Here is a 23,573-nt window from a genome sequence, read left to right as displayed (position 1 = left end):
TTTAATAAAGGTTTTGCACCTCTGGATCCACGATAGAACGATCTGGTGTGTGTGCAGGACAGGGAGGCGACAGAGCCAGTATGGGGCAAACTGCTCTGATCCCAGAGGGGGAGAAAGGTGTGGAATGCAGGGCACAAGCCAAGGACACTGCTCCTGACATGTGAAATTTGCACAGCAGATTTTGTAGTGTTTGACAGCTGAAGTGGGGCTTAAAACCTTTCCTCAGAGTCAGCTTCACCGCTCAGACTCCTGGAAGATTTCTTGGGAATGAGAGCTGATTGTCCAGGGGAGAGCAGGAGCAGGGTGTGACTGCAGTCCTTGCTCTCTTTGTTACCCTTCCTGTCTTTCCCACCCATCCCACAGAGAGAAGTAACTCACACCCCTAGGGTGGTGTGCCCTGGTGGTGCACATGGAAAAACTTCTGGAATTCTCTATCAACTTGCCCAAACTTTCTTAGCTGCAGGACATGCTAAATTTATTTCATCACATCTGATTAAATTAATTGTTTTGAAAGTAAAGGGTTTCTTGCAGCTAGCAAGATAGGAAGAAATTACAATTCATGTTTTTCTACACTATTAATGCTCTGCCCTTAAAATAGATTTGTTATCTCAACAGCAAACTTGGCTGGTTGGGGTTGGCTGAGTTGAAGTGACTCCATGTCCCAGAATTTGTTCAAACTCTGCTCAGTCAGACTGAAATGCCTGTGGAGCCCTGCAGGTGCCTTTGTCATCTTGTCCAGCTGTTCCTGAGGAGAACTTGCAGGAACACAAGAAGTTTCAGAACAAAGGCTTGTTCTGCTTTTGGGGTGCTGCAGGAGGTTCTGGGGGCAGAGCTGGTGGCGGAGCTGGGAGCTCTTCCCTCTGCTGCTTGATGTTCTGGAGGCTCTTCCCCGAGGAAGAGCCGAGCCCTGTGACACCTGCAGTTACCTCTGCAGGGAGCAGGAGCAGAGATATTTGCTTGGAGAGATATTTGCCCATTCCCTGCTGCGTTCCCATCCCGCTGCTTTGGGCTGTCCACCCAAATTCCCAGTGAAATCTGGAAAGGCTCTTGAATGTCTCCTCAGCTGTTCCCTCAGTGGGGGCTGCCAGATACACCAGCAGAGATTCAGCTGGAGATTGTCACACATTTTAAGTGCAATTAAAATGAAAATCAGCCAGGATTTAAAAGCAGGTTTTCTGCAGTGGTTAATCACTGATAGGGCTTTAATCTATTCTGCTGCTTTGATTTATGATCTCACTCGTGTGCCATGCTTGATTTACATAAAATATTTAGGTTTACTTAACCTTTTGACCTCTTCTACGGTTATTTTCTGTGGAGACCTGTTACATACCTTGTAGTTCTTTTATTTAATAATCTTTTAATCTGTGCTTCTTGAAAGGGTTCAAAGTCCTGGCATCAGCTTCCCATTACTGGCCATTGGAAGATGTGGATGGAATTCACGAGTTTCGGGACACAAACGGAGGTAGACAAAGCATTCCCTGCTGCCTGGGCCTGGCTGGCACTACAAGGGGCAGCAGGAGATTACAAAAGGGTTAACTTTTGTGGCTCAGGGGCTGAGGTTTTTTCCCAGTTAATGTTTTTGCAGGGCTGCGCTATCCAAACGATGCTGTATTTGTGAGCTGATTTTTATGGAGTATTCTCCGAGGTTTTATGGGCTGTCTGCACATTTCTGGGTTATAAAGAGAAAGGTTTATGATCCAAGGAGTCATTGAAATCCCATTGTTATTAGTTGGTTTGGTACATGCACAGCATGCTCTAGTACACGCAGGGCCTGGGCTCCCCGGCTCTGCCAGCAGGGAAATTTCTCCTTCTTCCCTTTCTTCCTTTGGGGTTTGGAAGGAGTTAAATGCCCTCCTGCCCTTCTGAACATTGCACGTGGTGACTGCAGAAAGAGAGGTGTAAGCTCTCATCTGGATCCCTCTCACTCATTTTTATCTGCTTTTGGCTATTTCCTCAGCATTGCAGCATGAGTTCACTTTAATCCAGTTCTTTTCCCAGCTGGCAGAAATGTGCTGAGGGGAGGCTGCCCCAGGTGTGCCAGTCAGCTGTGGGGTGCTGGAAGGGGAGGATGCTCTGGGGATGTGGGGTGCTGGAAGGGGAGGATGGATACTCTGGGGATGTGGGGTGCTGGAAGGGGAGGATGGATGCTCCAGGGCTGTGGGGTGCTGGAAGGGGAGGATGCTCTGGGGATGTGGGGTGCTGGAAGGGGAGGATGGATACTCTGGGGATGTGGGGTGCTGGAAGGGGAGGATGGATGCTCCAGGGCTGTGGGTGCTGCAGCAGAGGAGCTCCAGCAGCCCCTCTGTGCCCCCAGGGCTGCTCCCTGCAGGTGAAAGCTGGGGCTGAGCTGGAGGCTCAGAGGGTCCTGGTGAGTCCCCAGGAGCTGCTCCCTCTGTGTCCCCACCTGGGGCAGCTGCAGCTGCAGCATTTCCAGTGCTCCCAGAGCCTGCTCTGCCCCCAGCGCTCCCCAAACCCCCGGGCCAGAAATGCCAATATCACTGAAATACCCAGAAATATCTAAATCCCCGTATTGTTGAGCTGTTCAAGTTTTTTAAGCCTAAACTTTGACCTGACTTTCCACAAAATTTCTGAAAGGAATGAAATTGCCTGACCAGAAATACATCTGGGCAATATTCTGCTTCCATTAGGAGCTGATGGCAGCATTCCTACTGACTTCAATAGAATAATAATTTGGCTTACAAAAGTTGCCACAGAAGTTCTCTCCAAGTGTGTTAAAGTCATTTTCTGACCCTGGACTTGACAGAGTCCCGAAAGGAGTGAAGTGCTGAGCACCAAAACTGTTCTGGCAACCACATCACAACAAAGCTGTGTGGAGAGTGCTTGAAAATGATATATATAAAATACAGCTCTTGGAAAAGAACACTTTGCATTAGATTGTTTTTCAAATTTTGTTAATTTTATTCAGCAAAATTCAGAAATATTTTCATTATCTTGGAAGAGAGAAAGCAGCACAGATGAAGCTCCTGATCCCACAAAGCTTCACTGACAGGAACAGGGCTGGCTCACAGGAGCAGTCTCTGTTGACTCCCATTGCAAGATGGTGTTAAAGAAATTTATAAATGAGCCAGCTGCAGGACTCTGCTGAAAGAATTGGGTGGATTTGGTCTTGTAGTTACTTGCAGGGGATTTCAGTAGCCAGAGGTCTTTGTCTCTGCAGTGCAGCTCTGCCAATGCTGAATTCTCTCTTCAGAGCTGCACTGCATGGCTCAAATTCCTCTCAGGTGCTTCTCCTGTCATTATCAGACACAGATATTATCTCAGCTGCCTCCAGCAGAGCTTTTATGAATCTGCTATTTCACTTGGATATACAAGAAAAGTGTTCTTTATTGTTGTAATCCACTCCAGGTGACAATCTGCCTGGGTTTGGTTCCATTCTGGTTACACAACTCTTCTGTTTATTGCAGAGTCTTTCTTGGTTTTCCACTCATCATATCATGCAATTATTTTCATTCCATGTTTCTCCTCTTAAATCCTGGAAGCACCACCACCTGTCCGTCACGTTAATCCATTTTATTTGTTGGAGTCACTGTGTGTGAAGCCAGATTTATCTCTCTCAGAGCACTCGTGTGGGGAGACTGGGTCAGCAAATTAATGTTTTGGAAATCTCAGCGCTAGAAGCAATCGAAGGGAAACCATCAGCTCAAAATATAGCAAATAAAATGAAGTGGCCATGCTCAGGTTTTTCATCTGACCCCTTGTTTCCCACGCATTTTTATCTGGAGGGTTTGTGTGTGTTTTGCTTTTCCTAAAAGCATTTGTCTTTTTGTTCTGCGAGCTCAATTGGTCTAAATCCCAAATCAATGTCTCTCCATCTACTTTCATGGCCTTTTCATCAGGCTTTATTTGCCTGCCCAGGGCAAGCAATTACAGCGTGCAAGACACTGTTAAATTTTCAAAATCAGAAAAAAAAAAAGAGAATAAAACTTTATTGTCAGACATAAAGAAGCTGGAGGTTTTCTTGTATTTGGATGGAGCCTCCCGTGCTTTGATTTGTGCCCGTTGCTCTGCTGGGTACAAATGGGGAGAGCCTGGCCCGTTTTTCCATGAGAGTTTGTACAAATTGCTGAAACCCTGAGTGGCTCCAGGCTGGGCAGCCCCTCCTGGGCAGCCAGGGCTGGGCACGGGGCCGGGGCTGCCGCAGCTCCTGGCCCTGGGAAGGGGTTGGTGACTCCTGGGCTGATGCACAGGAACGGAGTTTGGATTTCTCAGCCCTCTGCTGCTGTGTTTTGGGCAGAGTTCTGAGCACAAGTGAAGAGAATCCTTGCAGAGCCTTCTCCTGACACCCCCAGCTCCTGGGGAAGGGGCTAAATCTAAACCACCGATGGGCAAAGCTGTGGTTTGTGCTGTGCTGAGAGATATGAACTGGCCAATTCATTACTGATTGTTTTATTCATGGTTTTGCTCATTTGTTTGTTTTCTTTTGTTGTTCCACCCAGCTCTAAGAATCCACAACTTCACTGTGCTTCCTCCCCATAACTCTACCTTTGTAAATACCAATGACTCTGCCTACTCTAACTTCTCTGCAACCGTAGGTGAGATTTCCTGCTTTTTTTGTTCTGCATTGCTCAGCCTGGATGGTTCTTGTTGGATTCAGGGTTCGCTGCGAGTTCTGCTCCAGTGGTGAAAGTGTTTATTGTTGTTATTACCATGTCATACATTGAAAGGCCCCCCTGTGATATTCCCTGGATTGCTGGAATCCTGGGGGAGGCATCTCTGTGTGAGTCCCAGCAGAGGATGGGCCCAGGGATCCTCCAAAACATAAAAAATTCTGTTAGGCTCAAAAGAAGCAGAGATGACATTTCAGAGGAACACATGAGAATGAACAGGTTAAATTTTTTCTTGTTTTTCAAGGCTAAAATGGAAAAGAAGCCTTCTGGTTTTCACTGTTTTGTAATAGTTTTTAGAGGACACCTTAAGAAAGACAGATGCAAGCAGATTTGCAAAGCCTGGGAGTGAGATGTTGTCAGTCTTGACAACCTTGGTTAACATGATGATGAAGAAACAAACATGATGGTTTATTTTGGGTTTTGTTGTTTGTTTGCTCCTTTCAATGAGACACAAATCTCTCTCTGTGCCCTTTTATTAATTTTTGAATGTCCACACACCAGGAGGTCAGAGGAGGAACAGAAAGTGACAATTCCCAGGCAGAAGCCTGGCGGGCTGGAAGCATGGCCGCGCCGATGTGGTTATGCATAATTATAGTGTCGTGCTTGTGTGTGGGTTTGAAACGCGGCACTGAGAACCGCGAGAAAAACGGCATGAAACCGAAAGTGAAACCGAAACTGAAACCGGAACCGGAACAGAAACCGAAAGTGAAAGTGAAACCGAAAGTGAAACCGAAACCGAACGTGAAAGTGAAACTGAAAGCGAAAGTGAAACCGAAAGTGAAAGTGAAACCGAAACCGAAACCGAAACCGAAAGTGAAAGTGAAACCGAAACCGAAACTGAAAGTGAAACCGAAAGTGAAAGTGAAACCGAAAGTGAAACCGAAACCGAAAGTGAAAGTGAAACTGAAAGTGAAAGTGAAACCGAAAGTGAAAGTGAAACCGAAAGTGAAAGTGAAAGTGAAACCGAAAGTGAAACCGAAACCGAAAGTGAAACCGAAACCGAAAGTGAAAGTGAAACCGAAAGTGAAACCGAAACCGAAAGTGAAAGTGAAACCGAAACCGAAAGTGAAAGTGAAACCGAAAGTGAAACCAAAACCGAAAGTGAAAGTGAAACTGAAACCGAAAGTGAAAGTGAAACCGAAAGTGAAACCGAAACCGAAAGTGAAAGTGAAACCGAAACCGAAACCGAAAGTGAAAGTGAAACCGAAACCGAAAGTGAAAGTGAAACCGAAAGTGAAAGTGAAACCGAAAGTGAAACCGAAACTGAAACCGAAAGTGAAACCGAAAGTGAAACCGAAACCGAAAGTGAAAGTGAAACCGAAACCGAAAGTGAAAGTGAAACCGAAAGTGAAAGTGAAAGTGAAACCGAAAGTGAAACCGAAACCGAAAGTGAAACCGAAACCGAAAGTGAAAGTGAAACCGAAAGTGAAAGTGAAATCTAGAACCTGATCTAGAACCTTAACCTAGAACCCTGATCTAGAACCGTAACCTAGAACCCTGATCTAGAACCCTGACCTAGAACCGTAACCTAGAACCGTGACCTAGAACCCTGACCTAGAACCCTGACCTAGAACCCTGACCTAGAACCATAACCTAGAACCCTGACCTAGAACCATAACCTAGAACCCTGACCTAGAACCATAACCTAGAACTCTGACCTAGAACCATAACCATGCATTTCTGTGTTTGTGCAATTGAAACGTGACCTGGTGGCCCCTGTGCCTCAGGTGTTCACTCACATCCCACTCTTGGAAAACCTGACCTAAGGAGAAGGATGGAAATGGTAAAACTGTCACTTGGGCTGCTCAGATAGCAAGAGTTTTATATTGCAATACTAAACCCACTATTTTTATTACTCTCTAACAGTAAAAGTGTGCTGGCAGATGGGAACTCTATTAATGATGAACTTGAAATGACCCTAATTCCTTTCAGTCCTCTCTTATCTGCTTTACAGACCATTTGCATAGTTCTCACATAATAAAACATGTTCAATATGAACATTATAGAGTGACACCAGTGGCAAAGGCAGTGCTGGGGGAACAGAAATTCGTTACCTTTTGGGAATTTTCCTGGAGAGATGGATTTAGAATTTGGGTGCCTTGAGAACTTAGAAATGCTTAATTTACTCCATAGTACACATGTTTTTAAAAGAAACTGAATTTTATCTGTCAGCTGGAGGTAGGACTCGATGTTTCTTTCTCAAAGGGAGGGGAAGATAATAAATAAAACTGATAAATAGATAAATTAGATAAATAGATAATAGATAAAACTGAATTGCAGGAATTCCACCCCAGACAATGGTGGGAACAGGAGCTGCACAGTGAGCAATTAATGTTCTGTCTGCTCAGAAACACAATGCAGGATTCAGAAACACAATTCAGGATTCAGAAACACAATTCAGGATTCAGAAACACAGTTCAGGATTCAGAAACACAATTCAGGATTCCTGTGCTCTGGAGTGCATTTAACCCATCAGGATGCTTGGATTGTGATTTTTGATGATTTCCTGTTGTCTTCATTGCTCAAACCAGTCAGGACAAGTGAGAACAACTCCCCACCATCAGCTGCACCCTCAGACCTTAACGAGGTTCCTGCAGTAAACAAAAAGCAGTTTTTCTGTGTGAAGAGGATTCACGTGCTTTAGCTGGTAGCAGATGAACCAAAGTGCTTTTCTTTGGGAGGAAACACAAGAAAATCACAAGCAAACCACACATCAGACAAAGCAATTGCCTTTCCAAGAGCCAAGGACAGCACAGCAAAGGATGTCTGGAAAGGAGATCCATTTCTGCCCTGTGAGTGTCAGGGATGTTTCACTGAGTTTGTTCTTAGTGAAAAGTGGGGGTTGATCACCCATCTGCCCTTTCAAAAAGTGTGAAAAAAAAGAAACACTGTTTTGTTATATTTTAATTGGTTAAAGAGTTTCTTGACTAGCTCAGCCTAACAGCAAAGCACCCCCAGGAAGTGGCATGGGAAACATGAGGTTTGATCATTTTGGGCTGTGTGGGTCCTGTCAGCCTCAGACAAGCACACAGCTCAGTGGACAGGAGTGTAATATTTACAAATTGGAGTAAAAGGGGTCTCTGTGTGCTCTTTAAAAGTGCAACAAACAAAGAAACAAACAGAAACAAAGAAATGGAACACACTGAAACAAACACCAAAAAGAAAAACAAACACAAAATTGACATGGCCATGTAGCTGGAACAGGGTAAACATCTGAGCTACAGCAGTCTGTTAAAATCATGTTTCCTGGAAGTTTTCCTGTATGGGAATGTTAAACTGGATTTTGCTTTTGCTTCAGATATTGTAGAAGGGATGGTGAACAAAGGAATTTACGTCACTGAGAAGAAAGGAGTCACCTTCCTCTTCTTTGGAAGCTACAGAAATTCTTGCATTAGTAATCCAGAGGCTTGTGGGCCTGAAGGTGAGAAATTCATTAATTATGATTGACTTTTCTTTTGTTGCCAAATTATGTTATTCAATAATCATTGTTTCTTTCCTCCCTGGAATGAAATCTAAAAATCAGGCTTGACACTTGACTGACTTTTAAAACAGTTGTGCATTGATTGCTGAAAATTTGGTCTTTTCTACCTGCATTTGTGGAAGATGCAAGAGAATGTTCTCTTATTCCTTGGCTTGAGCTCGTTTGGAGAAGCTGCTGTGTGGTTAACCAGTGTGAAGAGTGAGTGAGGTTGGATTGAGTGCCAGAGAAGCCTTCTGGGGGAGCCTTTATTAAAGAAAACCATCTTATGGAAATCACATTTATCCACTGAGATGTGAGCTGGGGAGTTGCTCCATTTTACAGGATGATAGTGGTATTTATGTGAACTGAGCAGGATTATTTGTGGATGAAGTTAATCGCTGCACTTGCAGGATTGTGTTGTATTTTCAGGATAATTCTTTTGTTAGTGGGGACCCCAGACTGTTTTTGGTGGCTCTCATGTACAGTCATCCCTTCACCTGCCACTCTGCTGTGGGAGCTGTTCTGAAGGCTGGCAGCACGGGGATAACGTGTTCAGGAAATTCGGGGCTCAGCTGGAGGCAGTGCTGGGGTCACTGAACTCAGCCTGGCTCCAGCAGGGGCTGGGGAACAGCAGGAAAGGGGAAGGAGCCTCTTGGAGATGAAGAACTTTGGTTTTCACTGAGAGGAGCTGCTCAGGACACAGCAGTCACTGCTCTGTCCTGGGTGTGCTCACCCAGGGATGCAAACCTGAGGAGGGATTGTTTATTTGCTTTGAAGTGTTGGAGCACTGCTGATTCTAAAAATGCTGTCCTGGTTTATGGCAGCAGATGGTCTATCCCCAAAAGCATCCCCACTGTCTGTATCCTACACTTGGAAATCTTATTGCAGTCGTTTTCTTCATTCAAGTCTCCTCTCCCTTGCTTCCCTCAGGAGTAACATTTTCCTTTTTCTGGAAGACTCAAGACCAGCAGGCCAAGCTTCTCCCTGCCTCTGGTGGACGAGTGATTTCCAGTGGTTTCAAAATCTGCTCAAACGAAGGTGAAGGCTCTGTGGAATTTTACACCCGTGGGAATGCAATGATGAAGTGGAAAGCAAGCTTTAGTCCACCAGGTAAAGCTCTGTACTTAAAGAAAGCCCAATTTCTTTGTTAGATTTTGCTTTATTCCTGCAGGCAGAGGTAGTGAGAAGAGCACAATTTCCGGAAAGAGAAGGGGGTGTATAAAAATATCTACAGACCTCTGTGCTCAAGAGTTCTCTTGGTGTGGGGATGGGGGAGATCAAGTGCAAACTGAGGAGCAGTGATGTATTATAGAACATTTGCCATTCACTGCCAGCCCTTGGATGCAGCTGTGTGGAGTCCTTGTTGACTTCAGTGGGTTCAGCAGGTTTGGATGGAGCCACGAGCAAAGAATGCAGATTAATCCCTGACAGCTCCCAGTGTATCCCAGAGCTGGTGGGCTGCTCCTGCTGCCTGCTGAATCGAGCCTTTATTTGGGAACTCTCTAACTGCTGCTTGGTGCTTTCACAATTCTGTTCTCTGTTGAGTGTCAGGTTTTCTGTGCTGAGCCTCAGCATTAATAAATATTTTGGTCTATCACATATGTCACTGCTTCTATCTAAACTGTGCATTGCTGGGGAGCAGTAATATCCACTGACTGGAACCATTTCTGCTCTTCTAGTAATGCTAATGGCATGCAATAAATATTTTCTTGCCCTAATTTGACTGCCTATACCTTGTTAAAATAGGGCTCATGGTAGCAGTTTCATAAACCTTAATGAATCAGTCCAGAAATCTTATTTCAAGAGAAAAGCTGCAAATGGCAAGAATAATTCACACATTTTTGGATTATCCAATCCAAGTGAAAACTGATGTTGTATTTTCTTCCTCTCAAGCATAATAAGGAAGCTATGAGCACTTTGGAGCAGTTTGTTTGCTCATTGTCCAGCTCTTGCAGTGTTCGTGCTGCTCACCATCCCATCATCCCATCATCCCATCCCATCCCATCCCATCCCATCCCATCCCATCCCATCCCATCCCATCCCATCCATCCCATGGATCCCATCCCATCCCATCCCATCCCATCCCATCCCATCCCATCCCATCCCATCCCATCCCATCCCATGGATCCCATCCCATCCCATCCCATCCCATGGATCCCATCCCATCCCATCCCATCCCATCCCATCCCATCCCATCCCATCCCATCCCATCCATCCCATGGATCCCATCCCATCCCATCCCATCCCATCCCATCCCATCCCATCCCATCCCATCCCATCCCATCCCATCCCATCCCATCCCATCCCATGGATCCCATCCCATGGATCCCATCCCATCCCATCCCATCCCATCCCATCCCATCCCATCCCATCCCATCCCATCCCATCCCAATCCCATCCCATCCCAATCCCATCCCATCCCATCCCATCCCATCCCATCCCATCCCATCCCATCCCATCCCATCCCATGGATCCCATCCCATCCCAATCCCATCCCATCCCAATCCCATCCCGAGCAGCTCTGTGCCCCGCACGGGGCAGCAAAGCAGGTCCATGGCGAGCTCGGGATGGAGCTGGCTCACGGCTCCTGCTGTGGCTGTTCCTGCAGGTCCCCACTGGACTCACATTCTCTTCACCTGGCAGTCGAGAGAAGGGCTCAAGGTCTACGTCAACGGGACTCTGAGCAGCTCCGACCCCCAGGGGAAGGTTTTCTATGACTACGGGGATGCGGAGCTGCTGGCGGGGCCGGGCGCGGAGCCGGCCCGGCGCTCCGTGCACGGGGCCTTTGATGAGTTCATCATCTGGGAGCGGGCCCTGACGCCCCACGAGGTCCTGCAGTACTTCACAGCCGCCGTGGGTGAGTGCTGAACGCTCTGTGGGCAGCGCCTCCAGCCCTGCTGGAACCCAAACTTTGTAAGAGTTGGACGGGATCTTCCTGCATCCCACCTTTAATCCTGATTTTCAGGAGGCAAACTCCTTGATTTCTACCTTGGGCCGTCCGTGCCATGAGCTGCTGTGAGTTTATTACAATTTGCATGGCAGGAATTGTTGTGTTGATGGTTTTTCCTACACCCCTGGTTTGCAGGTTTTTCAGTGTCATGTGGAACTATCGGAATGCTGTGAAAAATAAATGTATAACCCCTGAATTGCAGGTGAAGCTGGATGTGGATTTTCTAGGGAATTAGGAATTCACATGTAAAGGGATGTCAGGTATATATTTTTATTTAGTCAGGAGAATTCCAAGCCAACATTGTTTTAATGTGATCAGGTGCTTTGGAGCACTAGAGAAATGTGGCAATTTAATTTTTAGCTTTTCAAAATAATAGATTGATCAGATTTTATAAAATTTCCCACTTAATGTATGAAATTAGAATATTCTCAGAGGAAGCAATGGGTATTACAATAGTAATCAACACAGTAAGGAAAGGTTATTATATCTATTTATAGATCTTGGAGGATTTCTAGCAGGGTTGAAGCAGGGTAATGTGCTTTGACACAAGAAAATAGGAAAGTCTGGTTTTTAATTGAATGAATGTTCATGTTCCTTTTGATCCTGCGAGAGAAATGGGCCCATTATGCAGCTAACGTTGGACTGCACTGAAATTCCACGCTCCTGGCAAATAATAACTCTTGGCAAGATGTAAATTAGAAGAAAATTATATTTCTCTATCACAAATGACTAATAAATCGCTTTGCTCAGAAAGGAATCAATATTTTTAAAATGGAGCAACTGGAAGCCATCCAGAATCAAGTTTATTCTTTCTGTCCTGACAGATAATTTCTGACATGGTCATTCCCAGTGCTCCATTTCTCCCCCTGCTCTTTCATTTGAGGGCTCCTCAGTTTTGCTGCAAGCACTGGGAGGGTTTCCACTGGCTTGGAATGTTCTTCAGATATTCCACCAGTACAGATTTTGTGATGTGGGAAAGCCTTTCTGAGCCTGCCTTTGTGGCTGTGATTTTAGGACAGTTCAGACTCAAGATGAGTCAACTTCAGCATCTGGAGATGGGAGCTGAGACCTGAACCTCATTTTTCCAGGGTCCCAACACTGCCAGGCCCAGTTTGGCTCATATACAGAAACAGAACAAGAACTACCATGAAACTGTCAGAACTGCCAATAAATCATTATTTATTATTATATATTTATTAATGATTTATTATCATTATAATAGATCATTATTTATTTCTGATAAGACATAGGGTTATCAAATAACCCAAATAACCCCAAACCCTAAAAAATTTCTGTAAATGTTGGGGAAGGAGCTGGAGGAGAAAGATGGATGTTGTAACTGTACGTCTGACCTTTTTTTATTGAGAATAACACTTGAAATTTCCTGTTTGCAGACAAAGATTTAAGTATGTAAGAGTTAAACTATTGCAATGCTCATCTGTAATAAGATAATGGAATAAAACTAATGAGAGAATCAGAAAATTCAATTTATTTTAGAAGGCTGTGTGGCTGCAAATAACTAAAATCCACAGAAGAGCAAATCTGTTGCTTTCAGTTAGAACTGATTCAGCCTGAGGTGGGAATACATACATATATATATATATATATATATATATATATATAAAATTATGTATCTGATATAGAAAATTCAGATTTGTTAACACTGATTTGAGTTTGGATTTCCCCAGGTGTGCAAGTCCTGCTTTCTTCAACACTTCCATGGTCTCTGATGACAAGCACTACAAACCCTGTGGTAGGACAGTGCTCACAGCTCTTTTCTGTGATGGCAGGATGTGCATAAATCACAAAGTTACTGACCCTCCTCCCTGCTTAATTTTCATTACTGGCACTTCTTTTCGTGCGTCAATTATAAATGCTTTTAAATATGCATAGGCAGAAGTTTTAGCCACTCTGGAAAGATGAGAATACAAAGAAAATTCATTGTTAAATAAAATATTCACTATATTTAAAAAAAGGGAAAAAATGTGGCAACTTCTGAAGTATTACTATTAACCTTGAAAATATAAAAGGCTAAAAACCAGTTTGGCAGCTTTTCCTTTTGTTTCCTTTAAAATTAGAAAAAGAATTCCCACCACAATAAGAAAATCGGTTTCTGTCTGCTTAGTAGAAGTATAATGAAAATAATGAAAATTGATTTTTCATATGGAGAATACAACAATTACCTGTTGTGGCATATTCTCATGTTTCCATCCTTCCATCCTTCCATCCTTCCATTCATCATCCATCCAGTGCTGGTTGTGTTGGGATTATTTGGGATCATTTGGGATCATTTGGGATCATTTGGGATGGGCTGTGCTGGTTGTGTTGGGATCATTTGGGATGGGCTGTGCTGGTTGTGTTGGGATTATTTGGGATCATTTGGGATGGGCTGTGCTGGTTGTGTTGGGATTATTTGGGATTATTTGGGATCATTTGGGATGGGCTGTGCTGGTTGTGTTGGGATTATTTGGGATTATTTGGGATCATTTGGGATGGGCTGTGCTGGTTGTGTTGGGATTATTTGGGATTATTTGGGATCATTTGGGATGGGCTGTGCTGGTTGTGTTGGGATTATTTGGGATCATTTGGGATGGGCTGTGCTGGTTGTGTTGGGATTATTTGGGATCATTTGGGATGGGCTGTGCTGGTTGTGTTGGGATTATTTGGGATTATTTGGGATCATTTGGGATGGGCTGTGCTGGTTGTGTTGGGATTATTTGGGATTATTTGGGATCATTTGGGATGGGCTGTGCTGGTTGTGTTGGGATCATTTGGGATCATTTGGGATCATTTGGGATGGGCTGTGCTGGTTGTGTCAGGATCATTTGGGATCATTTGGGATGAGTTGTGCTGGTTGTGTTGGGATTATTTGGGATTATTTGGGATCATTTGGGATGAGCTGTGCTGGTTGTGTTGGGATCATTTGGGATCATTTGGGATCATTTGGGATGGGCTGTGCTGGTTGTGTCAGGATCATTTGGGATCATTTGGGATGAGTTGTGCTGGTTGTGTTGGGATTATTTGGGATTATTTGGGATCATTTGGGATGAGCTGTGCTGGTTGTGTTGGGATTATTTGGGATCATTTGGGATCATTTGGGATGGGCTGTGCTGGTTATGTCAGGATCATTTGGGATCATTTGGGATGAGCTGTGCTGGTTGTGTCTCTGCTGCAGCTCCCCACCCATGCCTACCAGCCCATCCTGAGGGCTCTGGGCCAGGACAGAGGCAGGTCCTGGACGCCCAGCTCGGAGCTGAGGCTGCTGCAGAACGTGTCCCTCAGCCTGCCCCACGCATCCGTGTCCCAGCACACTGCCCACAGCCTGGCCCAGGTGAGTGGGGCTGGGGGGACGCTGCCCTTCCCCAGCACCCTGGAGCTGAGCAGTGCCCAGAGGAAAGGATTGAAATGTCTCTCTAGTCCCTAGAGGATTGAAATGTCTCTCTAGTCCCTAGAGCTGTCACTTTATGCCTTTGGAGCCATCGTTACCACTGAGGGGCTGGATCTCTTCTCCAAATAACAAGGACAAGAAGAAACAGCCTCAAGTGGTGCCAGGGGAGACTCCAGTTGGATCTTAGGGAAAATTCCTCCTTGGAAGGGCTGTCAAGCACTGAACAGCCTGCCCAGAGAAGTGCTGGAGTCACTGTCTCCACTGAAATGGGTTCAAGGAATTAATTTTGTTGGAGCTAATCCACAGAGGGGAAGAAGCGAGCTGGTGTTTCCCCTCTAACATAAAATCAGCCAGCTGGAAAGTGATGGGCACCTAATTCCCTGATTTCAGCAGGCAGTGAAGCCATTATTGCAGTGATCAGCTCTGGCCTCGCTGCTGATTGTTCCCCTAAGCCTGGGGGCAATTCCAGAGTGACAAGGGAGCTTTACTCAGACAAAAAATACAAATAAACCTTCTGAAAACGACAGGGACAGCAACTGAGAGATTGTGCTAAAAGCTTAGTGTTCGCAAGCTCTAAAGCTTGGATTTCACGGATCACAGTTTAATATGTAGAAAAAGCCCTTTTAAAAAGCTTTAATACGTTGTTTCCTTTGTTTTCCTGATAAATTTGTGTGGGCTGTACAAAAGGAACACATCCTGCCACACTGGTACCTGTTTCCCACAGCAGCCGATTGATGCTCCGGTGCTCCCTGGCTGTCTGCTGCCGCTTTGTGTGCCACCACAGGGATTTACAGACAGAAATGTGGGACACGATTAGCTTTAGCGAGCTATTCTGGGAGTAAATACAAGAGAGTCCTGATCACATTCACCATTCTGTCATCTGCCTGATGGATGGGGAGGCTTTGTATTGTCTGCAGCTAATTCTCTGAAAGACAGGCCCTGAGCACGCATGTGATTTTCTGTGCAGTTATCTCTGCCTGATTGTCACACGCCTCACAGCACAAGGAAATTTGATTTAAGTGATATGCAATAAACTTTCTGATTACTGACGCGCGTTTGTAATGAATCGCTTCTGACAAACCTGACTTGGGTTTTGTTATGTGGTGTCTCCCACATTTCACAGTGGAGCTTTGCTATATTCATTCTCCGAAGGCTTTTTAATAGATAAGTTGGAGCTGGAAACCTGGGCTTTTTCTTTAATTTGCGGTGCAGTTTGTGTGCTCCCCGATGTCCCCCGGTGTGGGGACAGCAGCAGGACTGGGCTGTGATCTGCTCAGCACTGCACACTGCAGGTCCCAGCCCAGGCTGGCCAGGGAAGAGGGGCTACAACGAGATGAGATGATTTTTAGGGTCCCTTCCAACCCAAACCCCTCAGTGATTCCACAGATGTCATGTGAGTTTAGATAGAACTGGAGAACAAACTCATTTTAGTCTCAGTCCCAGTGCTAGCTCAGCTGTGATGAGCTCAGCTCAGCACCTCAGGAGTGACTCTGAATAAAATAATTGTTCCTTGGAGATGCCACCACAGAGAACGTGGTGAGGATGCTGGCAGGTAGAGGTGGATCTGTGAGTGGAATGGAAGTGGGATTGTCATCGTGACATAAACCTGAGAAAAATCCTAGCAGAGATCTGCCCTGGATCCTTGCCAGGAGATGTAGCTGGTTAATAAATAATGGAGTTTTATTTGTCTTCCAGGCATTTTTAAAAGCTATTGAAGACTTTATGTTGCTGTCCAACTGGATGGATGAACCAGAGGTAAGACAAGTGGGCTGAGATGTGTGAGTTCCCTTCAGCTGCATAAATTCACATGGATGATAACAAAACTGGTTGTTGCTTTATTTTGCTTGCTGGGACCTTTTGGCACTATGACTTATTTTATCATCTGCCACTGATGAAATACCTGCAGGGTGATTCCAGAAATTTCCTGAGTTTTTTGCTTGAATCTTAAGAAAGCACAGATTTCAGAAGAGAGAGCTTTTAAACTGAGAGAAGGAGAAGTTAAAGCACAGGGAGGTCTCATTGAAGCCTAAAATGCTTTTAAGACAAAAGGATGTCTAATTGATTTAAGTTCTTAGCATCAAATCCTTGATCATCTCTGGTGTAAATGGATTTCAGATAAAATAGATTTCCTTTTCACTGAAACATGCATTAACTCAGATTTTATGAATCAAATTTCAGCCTGGAGGGTTATGGTGGCTTTTATACTGAGAAGCATTTGAATAAAGATGAAAGAAAGGCCAAACTGCAATGTCTCAGCTTGTGTTCCAAGGGAGATCTGACACCAATCTTTATTGTCAAAAACTTCTGCACAGTTCTTGGCCTGGTTCTGCAGAGTCCTGGGCAGGACTGGCTGTCAGCAGCCGCTGTTTGGAGCCCCTGGATCCAGCACAGCAGATTGGGAAACTCTGGCTGGATCCAGCTGTGCAAGGTTTTATTTGCTGTGGGTGGGAGGAACCCGCCTGACCTGGGCAGGATTTCAGGAGTTACCTGGGCAGGATTTCAGGTGTTATTGGGCAGGATTTCAGGTGTTACCTGGGCAGGATTTCAGGTGTTATTGGGCAGGATTTCAGGTGTTACCTGAGCAGGATTTCAGGTGTTATTGGGCAGGATTTCAGGAGTTACCTGAGCAGGATTTCAGGTGTTATTGGGCAGGATTTCAGGAGTTACCTGAGCAGGATTTCAGGTGTTATTGGGCAGGATTTCAGGTGTTACCTGAGCAGGATTTCAGGTGTTATTGGGCAGGATTTCAGGTGTTACCTGGGCAGGATTTCAGGTGTTATTGGGCAGGATTTCAGGAGTTACCTGAACAGGATTTCAGGTGTTACCTGAGCAGGATTTCAGGAGTTACCTGAGCTGGATTTCAGGAGTTACCTGAGCAGGATTTCAGGTGTTATTGGGCAGGATTTCAGGAGTTACCTGAGCAGGATTTCAGGTGTTACCTGGGCAGGATTTCAGGTGTTATTGGGCAGGATTTCAGGAGTTACCTGAACAGGATTTCAGGTGTTACCTGAGCAGGATTTCAGGAGTTACCTGAGCTGGATTTCAGGAGTTACCTGAGCAGGATTTCAGGTGTTATTGGGCAGGATTTCAGGAGTTACCTGAGCAGGATTTCAGGTGTTACCTGAGCAGGATTTCAGGTGTTATTGGGCAGGATTTCAGGAGTTACCTGAGCAGGATTTCAGGAGTTACCTGAGCAGGATTTCAGGTGTTACCTGAGCAGGATTTCAGGAGTTACCTGAACAGGATTTCAGGTGTTATTGGGCAGGATTTCAGGTGTTATTGGGCAGGATTTCAGGAGTTACCTGAGCAGGATTTCAGGTGTTACCTGTCCCGTGAGCTGTGCAGAGCAGCCCCCAGCTCACGCCCTGTCTCTCCCCAGGGCCCCGTGGTGTTCAGCAGCCTGATCCACACCATCGACACGGTGATGTCTCACCTGTCCAACAACCTGCCCGGGGACTCGCTGCCTCTGACCCTCGAGGGCTCCTCGGCTGTGGCAGGTGGGGCTGGGCAGAGCTGCCCCTCTCATCCTGTGCTTCACCTCTCCTCTGCAGCAGGAGAGCAAAACCCATCATTTACCTCTCTGGAATGTAAAGCTGGGCTTCATTCGGGGGAAAATGTCTGTGCAGCCTGGCTGGAGTGATCGGCTCTGGCTGTGCCTGAGCTTCCCAGGGGTGATCTGGGGAGGAATTCAGGATAAATGTCATGTGTGAAGGATTGAGCAATGCTGTGCTGATAAAGGGCCCAGAGCTCATATGCAGCCCGTGGAGGTTTGGGTGCTGCAAAGCCTTAATCCTTGCAAGGGTTTTGCAAGGGACTGAAAACAATGGGAATAGTTTTGACCTTTGTGGAGAGTTTTATTTTACTGCTGGTTAGCATCTTAGCACCCTAATTTCATCTGCATCTTTGGATGCTGCAGGTGTCAAAGGTGTTTGATCTGTTCTGGCTGCCTGCTTTGCTTTGTTGAGACCCCTCTGAGGGGTGAATAACCTGGGCAGGACCACCCATCACTGCCTGCATCTCCTGCTCCCTGGGGTTCTCGTGTGCAGGACTGCAGTCAGTGCTGCTGCTCTGTTCTGTGCCCTGGGGAGGTGACCCCTGGTTCAGGAGCAGTGCTCACACCCCTGCTCTGCCATGCAGGAGTCAGATACAAAAGGCAGTTCTGGATTTACCCCGTGGTCTGCAAAGAGCTGGGCTGTAAATCAGGAGTGGCAGGAGCTCTCAGGAAGGCTGGATAAACAGTCAGGGAGCTGCAGGGGCTGTTGGTTTGTGATGTTTTGTTTGGGTTATCCACAGATTACGCTGTGGTCAAAATGCACCCTCAGACCCTGAATGTGTCCCACTACCGATTTCCATCTCGAGGGCAGAGTTACATTTCCATCCCCAGTGAAGCTTTCCATGGAAAAGGTAAGGAAAAGATTAAAGAGAGAAATGGGCTTGTGTGCACAGGGCCTCCAAAAATGGTTTTGTTTTAGAGCAGGTTTTGGTTCACCTTATTTTTCCAAGTAACTGATTTGATCCCTGTGGGTTGCACTGAGTCTGAGGAGGCAGCAGGGTCCTGTCATAATAATGAGCAATTAACGTGGTGGAGTTTCCATATTACTTGAATTAATAATGAATAACAGACCTGAGCAGCAGAGACTGAAGCCATTTAATTCTGACACATTTTTGCATCAGAGAAGCCATAATATCATAATTATTTTTTTAAATTATCTAAACAGGTTATTTTTAAGAAACTCTCAGATGTCAGATCAGGTATTACCCATCCCTTCATGCAAAATTGGTTTTTTGTATAAAATTAAGCTATAAAATAACAGGTTTAAGCAATAGCAGCTACAGGGGCAGAATGAAGATCTAGACTACACTCATGGCAAAAAGGCAGAACTCAGAAATCCATACCTATGCTAAAATTTAAAAAATCCTAAAAAGAAATGTGGCTAAAACTTGCACCTTTACTCAAGACTCTAAAACAACAATGTTTGAAGTTAATTATGCTTTACTCAGAGATTGAAGGAACCAATTTACAAAAGCAAAAGCATCTACCTCCATCCTCAAATCTTAGCAATTCTGACTTCTGCTCCCTAAATTCCACCCCCTGGAATTCCTCACCCAGAGGCCTTTCTGCAGTCACCTCTGCAGAGGGATGGTCGGTCCCTCCTTCAGAAAGTGCAGAGCGAGCTGGAAATAACCTGCAGTGAGAAATTCTCCGATAATTACTGAACTGTCTGCCTGATTTGTGGTGACAGCTTTGTTTCTTTGCACTGGCAGGGGCTCTGGCTGGAGACTGCAAGTCCTTTTTGAATAACTATAATTGCAAACCAACTTCTGATGCCAAAAATAGCATGTGAGAGTTTTTTCCTTTCCCACTTATACAGTTCCTCACCATGCAGATTTTCTTTGATTTTCCAGAACATTGTCGTGCTTTGTATCCTGAAATGATCCAGGGCTTTAAATGTTTTACTCTTTTCCAGCTAGAGCTCACTTCTGAGCAATTTCAGCCTTCAGGCCACACTCCTACACTGTCCAGATGAGCTAACCTAAAAAATGTGTTATTTCACCTCGGACAGCTGACACTGTAAATACTTGGAACCCAACAAAAGGGACAGTAAAAGCCATCTGTGTGGCTCAGTCTGAGGAAACACACATCTGTCTCTTCACTGGGATGCTGGAGAGCCAGGATCACCTGGGCTGCAGCAGGCAGGACTTGGGGACTGGCTGAGGTTGTTCAGCTGGAGGTGGGGGAGCTCTGCTGTGTCCTGCCCTCCTCTCTGTGTGCTCTGACAGCTGATCTGGGAGGTGCAGGTGAGCAGCCCAGGCATCCTCCTGTTCCACCTGTGGTGTCTGTGCTGTGCACACGCTCTCCAAGCAGAGCATCAGAGCTCTGCTGAGGCAAGGATGGGAAGGGCTGTAAGTCAGGGCTCTGAATTCACACCCAGTTCAGCCCCAGGAGAAGCTCTCTGGTTTAGGACTGAGGAATAAGCCCTGTTCCCTCTCCACAGCCTGCATCACCATCGTGGGCCTGCTTTACCACAACATGCATTATTTCTTCCATAACATCGACCCTGTGGACACCAGGTAAGTGCCAGGAGGTAACAGCCTGTTCCTTACCCTGGTGACACACCTCTAAACACTCCTGGCTTTATCAGCTGTAAACAAATTACAAGCCATAACCCTGCTTCTGCAGAGCTGAGGGTGTGTAGTCATTAACTAGAGAGAGATTAAAGTTTACATTACGTGTTTTATTTTAGGTTGCAGTAAAACAGATTCCCGTAGCGACCTGTTTGTCTTTCTTTGTCTTCTCCTTCCATTCATCAGATTTGGTACTAGAATTTCATAATTTAATCTGTCTCATAAAAGGAAATTGTGCTTTTTCTCCTAGCACATATAAAGATAAAGCTTGCACTTAAATGAAACAAGTAAGAAAACATAACATCCCTCTTTAGACAAAATCTGAATCCTAATCCTAGAAACCCATAAGGTGATTTTATAACAGGAGACCAGGCAATTCTTTAAAGAGCTTTTGCTTTATGTACCCCATCAGTGCAATCATTAGCAGATAAGATAAAGTGAATGCAGAGCTGTATCACCCTCTGCAGCACAGCTCCCAGGGGATTTCTGCAAGGCCATTCCTGCCAACCATTACTCCTTTTAAACAAGTGCATGGCTGTGTTTCCATGTGATTTTCTCTGGACGTTTTGCTGGGCTGTTCCTGGCAGCAGGAGAGGAGCAGCAGCTCCCAGAGAGTGCCAGGGGTGCCCCCCTTCCCTGGGCACTGCTGGTGACCCTCGGGTGGAGCCCTGCCTGACCCAGCCTGGATCCCAGCCCAGATGATCACACATTAATTACTGACTGACCTTTCTAGATCAATCTGTCCTGCTCTCCAGGACAGGACACTCAGCAGGGAGCTGTGGGGGAGCTGTGCCATCACTGTGCATTTTGTACTCACATGAAGAAATTGGGGCAATAGCTTATGGGAGCCTTTATGCTTTTCAAAGAGCAGGATCAATGCAATTTATTAAGGTAATAAGATGTAATCTCAGTTTTTCAAAGGGAGAAGGAGAATGAAAATGATCCTGACGTAGGTCAAAGTTTAGCACACACAAGCAGTTTAAAGATGCTGCCTATCAAAGCTGAGAGCGTGAAAAATCCTACCCTGAAACCAAATGGATCCCAGTTACTCCTAAAGGTGTGAAAATGCCAAACTCATCAGTTTTACCTTAAAATAAGGGTTCTCATGTGCTGCAAAATTACTTTGCAGCAGAATAAATGCATTTCCAGGACTAATCAGCTATTTAGTCAAATTCATGTTTGTATGACCTGTCTTTCCCTCTAACAAATCTAGCTGGACATCACCAATTTTTCAAGGTAAAGCCATAAATCACTTCTAAATACATTCCTGTGCTTATGAGGATTTTGTCTGCGTGTCTCACACGCTGATTTATCTGTTTGATCAGCCTGAACCCCCCTGCCAGCTTCCTCCTCCCTTTGCTCTGGCTGTGGTTTAGGTCCCTTCACAGGATTCTCTCCAAGTCCCCCAAACACTCTGAGCCAGGAGGAGCAGGGTGAAGGAGGACCTTTGATATCAGTCCCCAGGTGCCCAAAGCTGCTCCCCAGGCTCTACAGGCCTCTAGTGCTGCAGGATCCTTCGGGGCCAGACCTTGCTGCCCTAGAGGAATTCATTGGCTTGGGTGGAAAAAGGAGGTCCTGTGTTCCTTTGTTACGTGTGAACTAAAAATCCAGTCGTTATTCTTTTTCCTTAATACGTTTACTTCTTTCCAAGGATTGCTGAAGCTGCTGCCTACAAGGGTTCCATGATCTCAGCCAGCAGTTATCTCATCTCTCTCAAGGTGGAACCTCTGCCCCAGCTGTCCTACAACCTGTCGGGGTCTCCTGTCATCACCATCCAGCTCGCCCACAAACTGGTGAGTGAGACCCGAGCTGCAGCTCAGAGCCTGCCTCGCTCCCTGGTGCTTCTCTCATCAGTTCTGTGGGTGTTTTCTGTAGCCATCCAGTTGCCATTTGTGGCTGCAATGTGATGCTTTCCCACCATTATGGCTTCTTTTCTCATGGCTGTAAATGCTGCGAGCGCTGGTGCTGGAGAAGGTGAGCAGTGAGCCTGGGGCCTTGGTGCAGACTGGGATGGAGTGATCAAAAACAAGAGTTCATTGTGGTTTTTGCTTTTTCATCTCACTGAGGGAACTGAGGGGTTTTGATGGTTCCAATCCCAGCTCTAGTTCTGAGCTGCCCTTTCCAGAGAGCAGAGGATTCTGAACCTGTGAAATGAGAGCCAAAAAATACAACAATCTGAGAAAACTCAGAGAAAAGTTTGAATAAAACTGATGGATTTTGGAAGGTGTTTCAATTTCACCAAACCATGCCAGCAGGAAGCTGGAGCAGTGGCTGGTTTTGTTTGCTGTTGGAGAAAGGTGTGTCTGTGTGGTCAGTCCTGAGCTGAGAGGAGGCACTGCAGCATCTCTGACCCACTTACAGCCTTGAGTGGGAACGGCAAGGAACGATTTGAATTCTTCAGCATTTCCTAGAATACATCTCTTAGATCTTCTTCTGAATATTTTATCATATTTTTCTTTTAAAGCTGTTTTCCAGCCAGTTTATCTTTTTCTGTTGGGCTTCTGATAAAGCTGCAGAGAACACGAAGCCCCCCTGAGGCTCAGGAGTGAAGTGTGCTGTTTTGCTGACAGTTTTTCAAACCGAGGGCTCCTAAATGTCCCTTAGAGGTGGGCACTTGTGAAGAGTGAATTTTGTGCAGGTTGTTTGCAAAACTCCCTTTGTTTGTTTACCCAGGCTGGTGCTGGTGCTGCAGTAATGAGCATTTACTGGGAGGATTTACTGGGAGGCTCTTGGTAAAGCTGTGCTTTCTGTGCCTTCCTGGGGTCCAGGGAGCGATGCTCTCTCACCAGGCGTGGTTCTGTGCCTGGGCCAGCAGGATCCCGGGGATGGCGAGTGGGCAGGGCTGGCTGCAGGGAGCGATGTTCTTTCCCCAGGTGTGGTTCTGTGCCTGGGCCAGCAGGATCCCGGGGATGGCGAGTGGGCAGGTCTGGCTGCAGGGAGCGATGCTCTCTCACCAGGCGTGGTTCTGTGCCTGGGCCAGCAGGATCCTGGGGATGGCGAGTGGGCAGGGCTGGCTGCAGC

At 45.8% G+C, this 23,573-nt stretch overlaps 1 protein-coding gene across 5 annotated transcripts in view; it reads left to right on the top strand.

The window, feature by feature from the left end:
• ADGRD1 (adhesion G protein-coupled receptor D1) overlaps positions 1 to 23,573 on the top strand; it is a 110,987-nt gene that overhangs the window by 2,481 nt on the left and 84,933 nt on the right. For 2 of the 5 annotated variants that reach the window (XM_023937191.2, XM_023937193.2), the window contains exons 3-14: positions 1,379 to 1,462; positions 4,458 to 4,553; positions 7,927 to 8,049; positions 9,019 to 9,198; positions 10,697 to 10,945; positions 12,727 to 12,791; positions 14,214 to 14,369; positions 16,122 to 16,181; positions 17,806 to 17,923; positions 18,720 to 18,830; positions 20,423 to 20,498; positions 22,204 to 22,345. In XM_023937191.2, the coding sequence (XP_023792959.1) occupies positions 1,379 to 1,462; positions 4,458 to 4,553; positions 7,927 to 8,049; positions 9,019 to 9,198; positions 10,697 to 10,945; positions 12,727 to 12,791; positions 14,214 to 14,369; positions 16,122 to 16,181; positions 17,806 to 17,923; positions 18,720 to 18,830; positions 20,423 to 20,498; positions 22,204 to 22,345 (1,460 nt within the window). Of the gene's footprint in view, positions 1 to 1,378; positions 1,463 to 4,457; positions 4,554 to 7,159; positions 7,421 to 7,926; positions 8,050 to 9,018; positions 9,199 to 10,696; positions 10,946 to 12,726; positions 12,792 to 14,213; positions 14,370 to 16,121; positions 16,182 to 17,805; positions 17,924 to 18,719; positions 18,831 to 20,422; positions 20,499 to 22,203; positions 22,346 to 23,573 lie in introns of all 5 variants that reach the window. The other 3 variants (XM_086856477.1, XM_086856480.1, XM_086856478.1) reach the window with 2 other exon arrangements.

Source organism: Cyanistes caeruleus, chromosome 18 (genome assembly GCF_971803275.1).
Source record: "Cyanistes caeruleus chromosome 18, bCyaCae1.hap1.1, whole genome shotgun sequence".
NCBI lineage: Eukaryota > Metazoa > Chordata > Aves > Passeriformes > Paridae > Cyanistes > Cyanistes caeruleus.
Note: the sequence above shows the minus strand (reverse complement) of the source record. Positions and strands in the feature narration are given on the sequence as shown.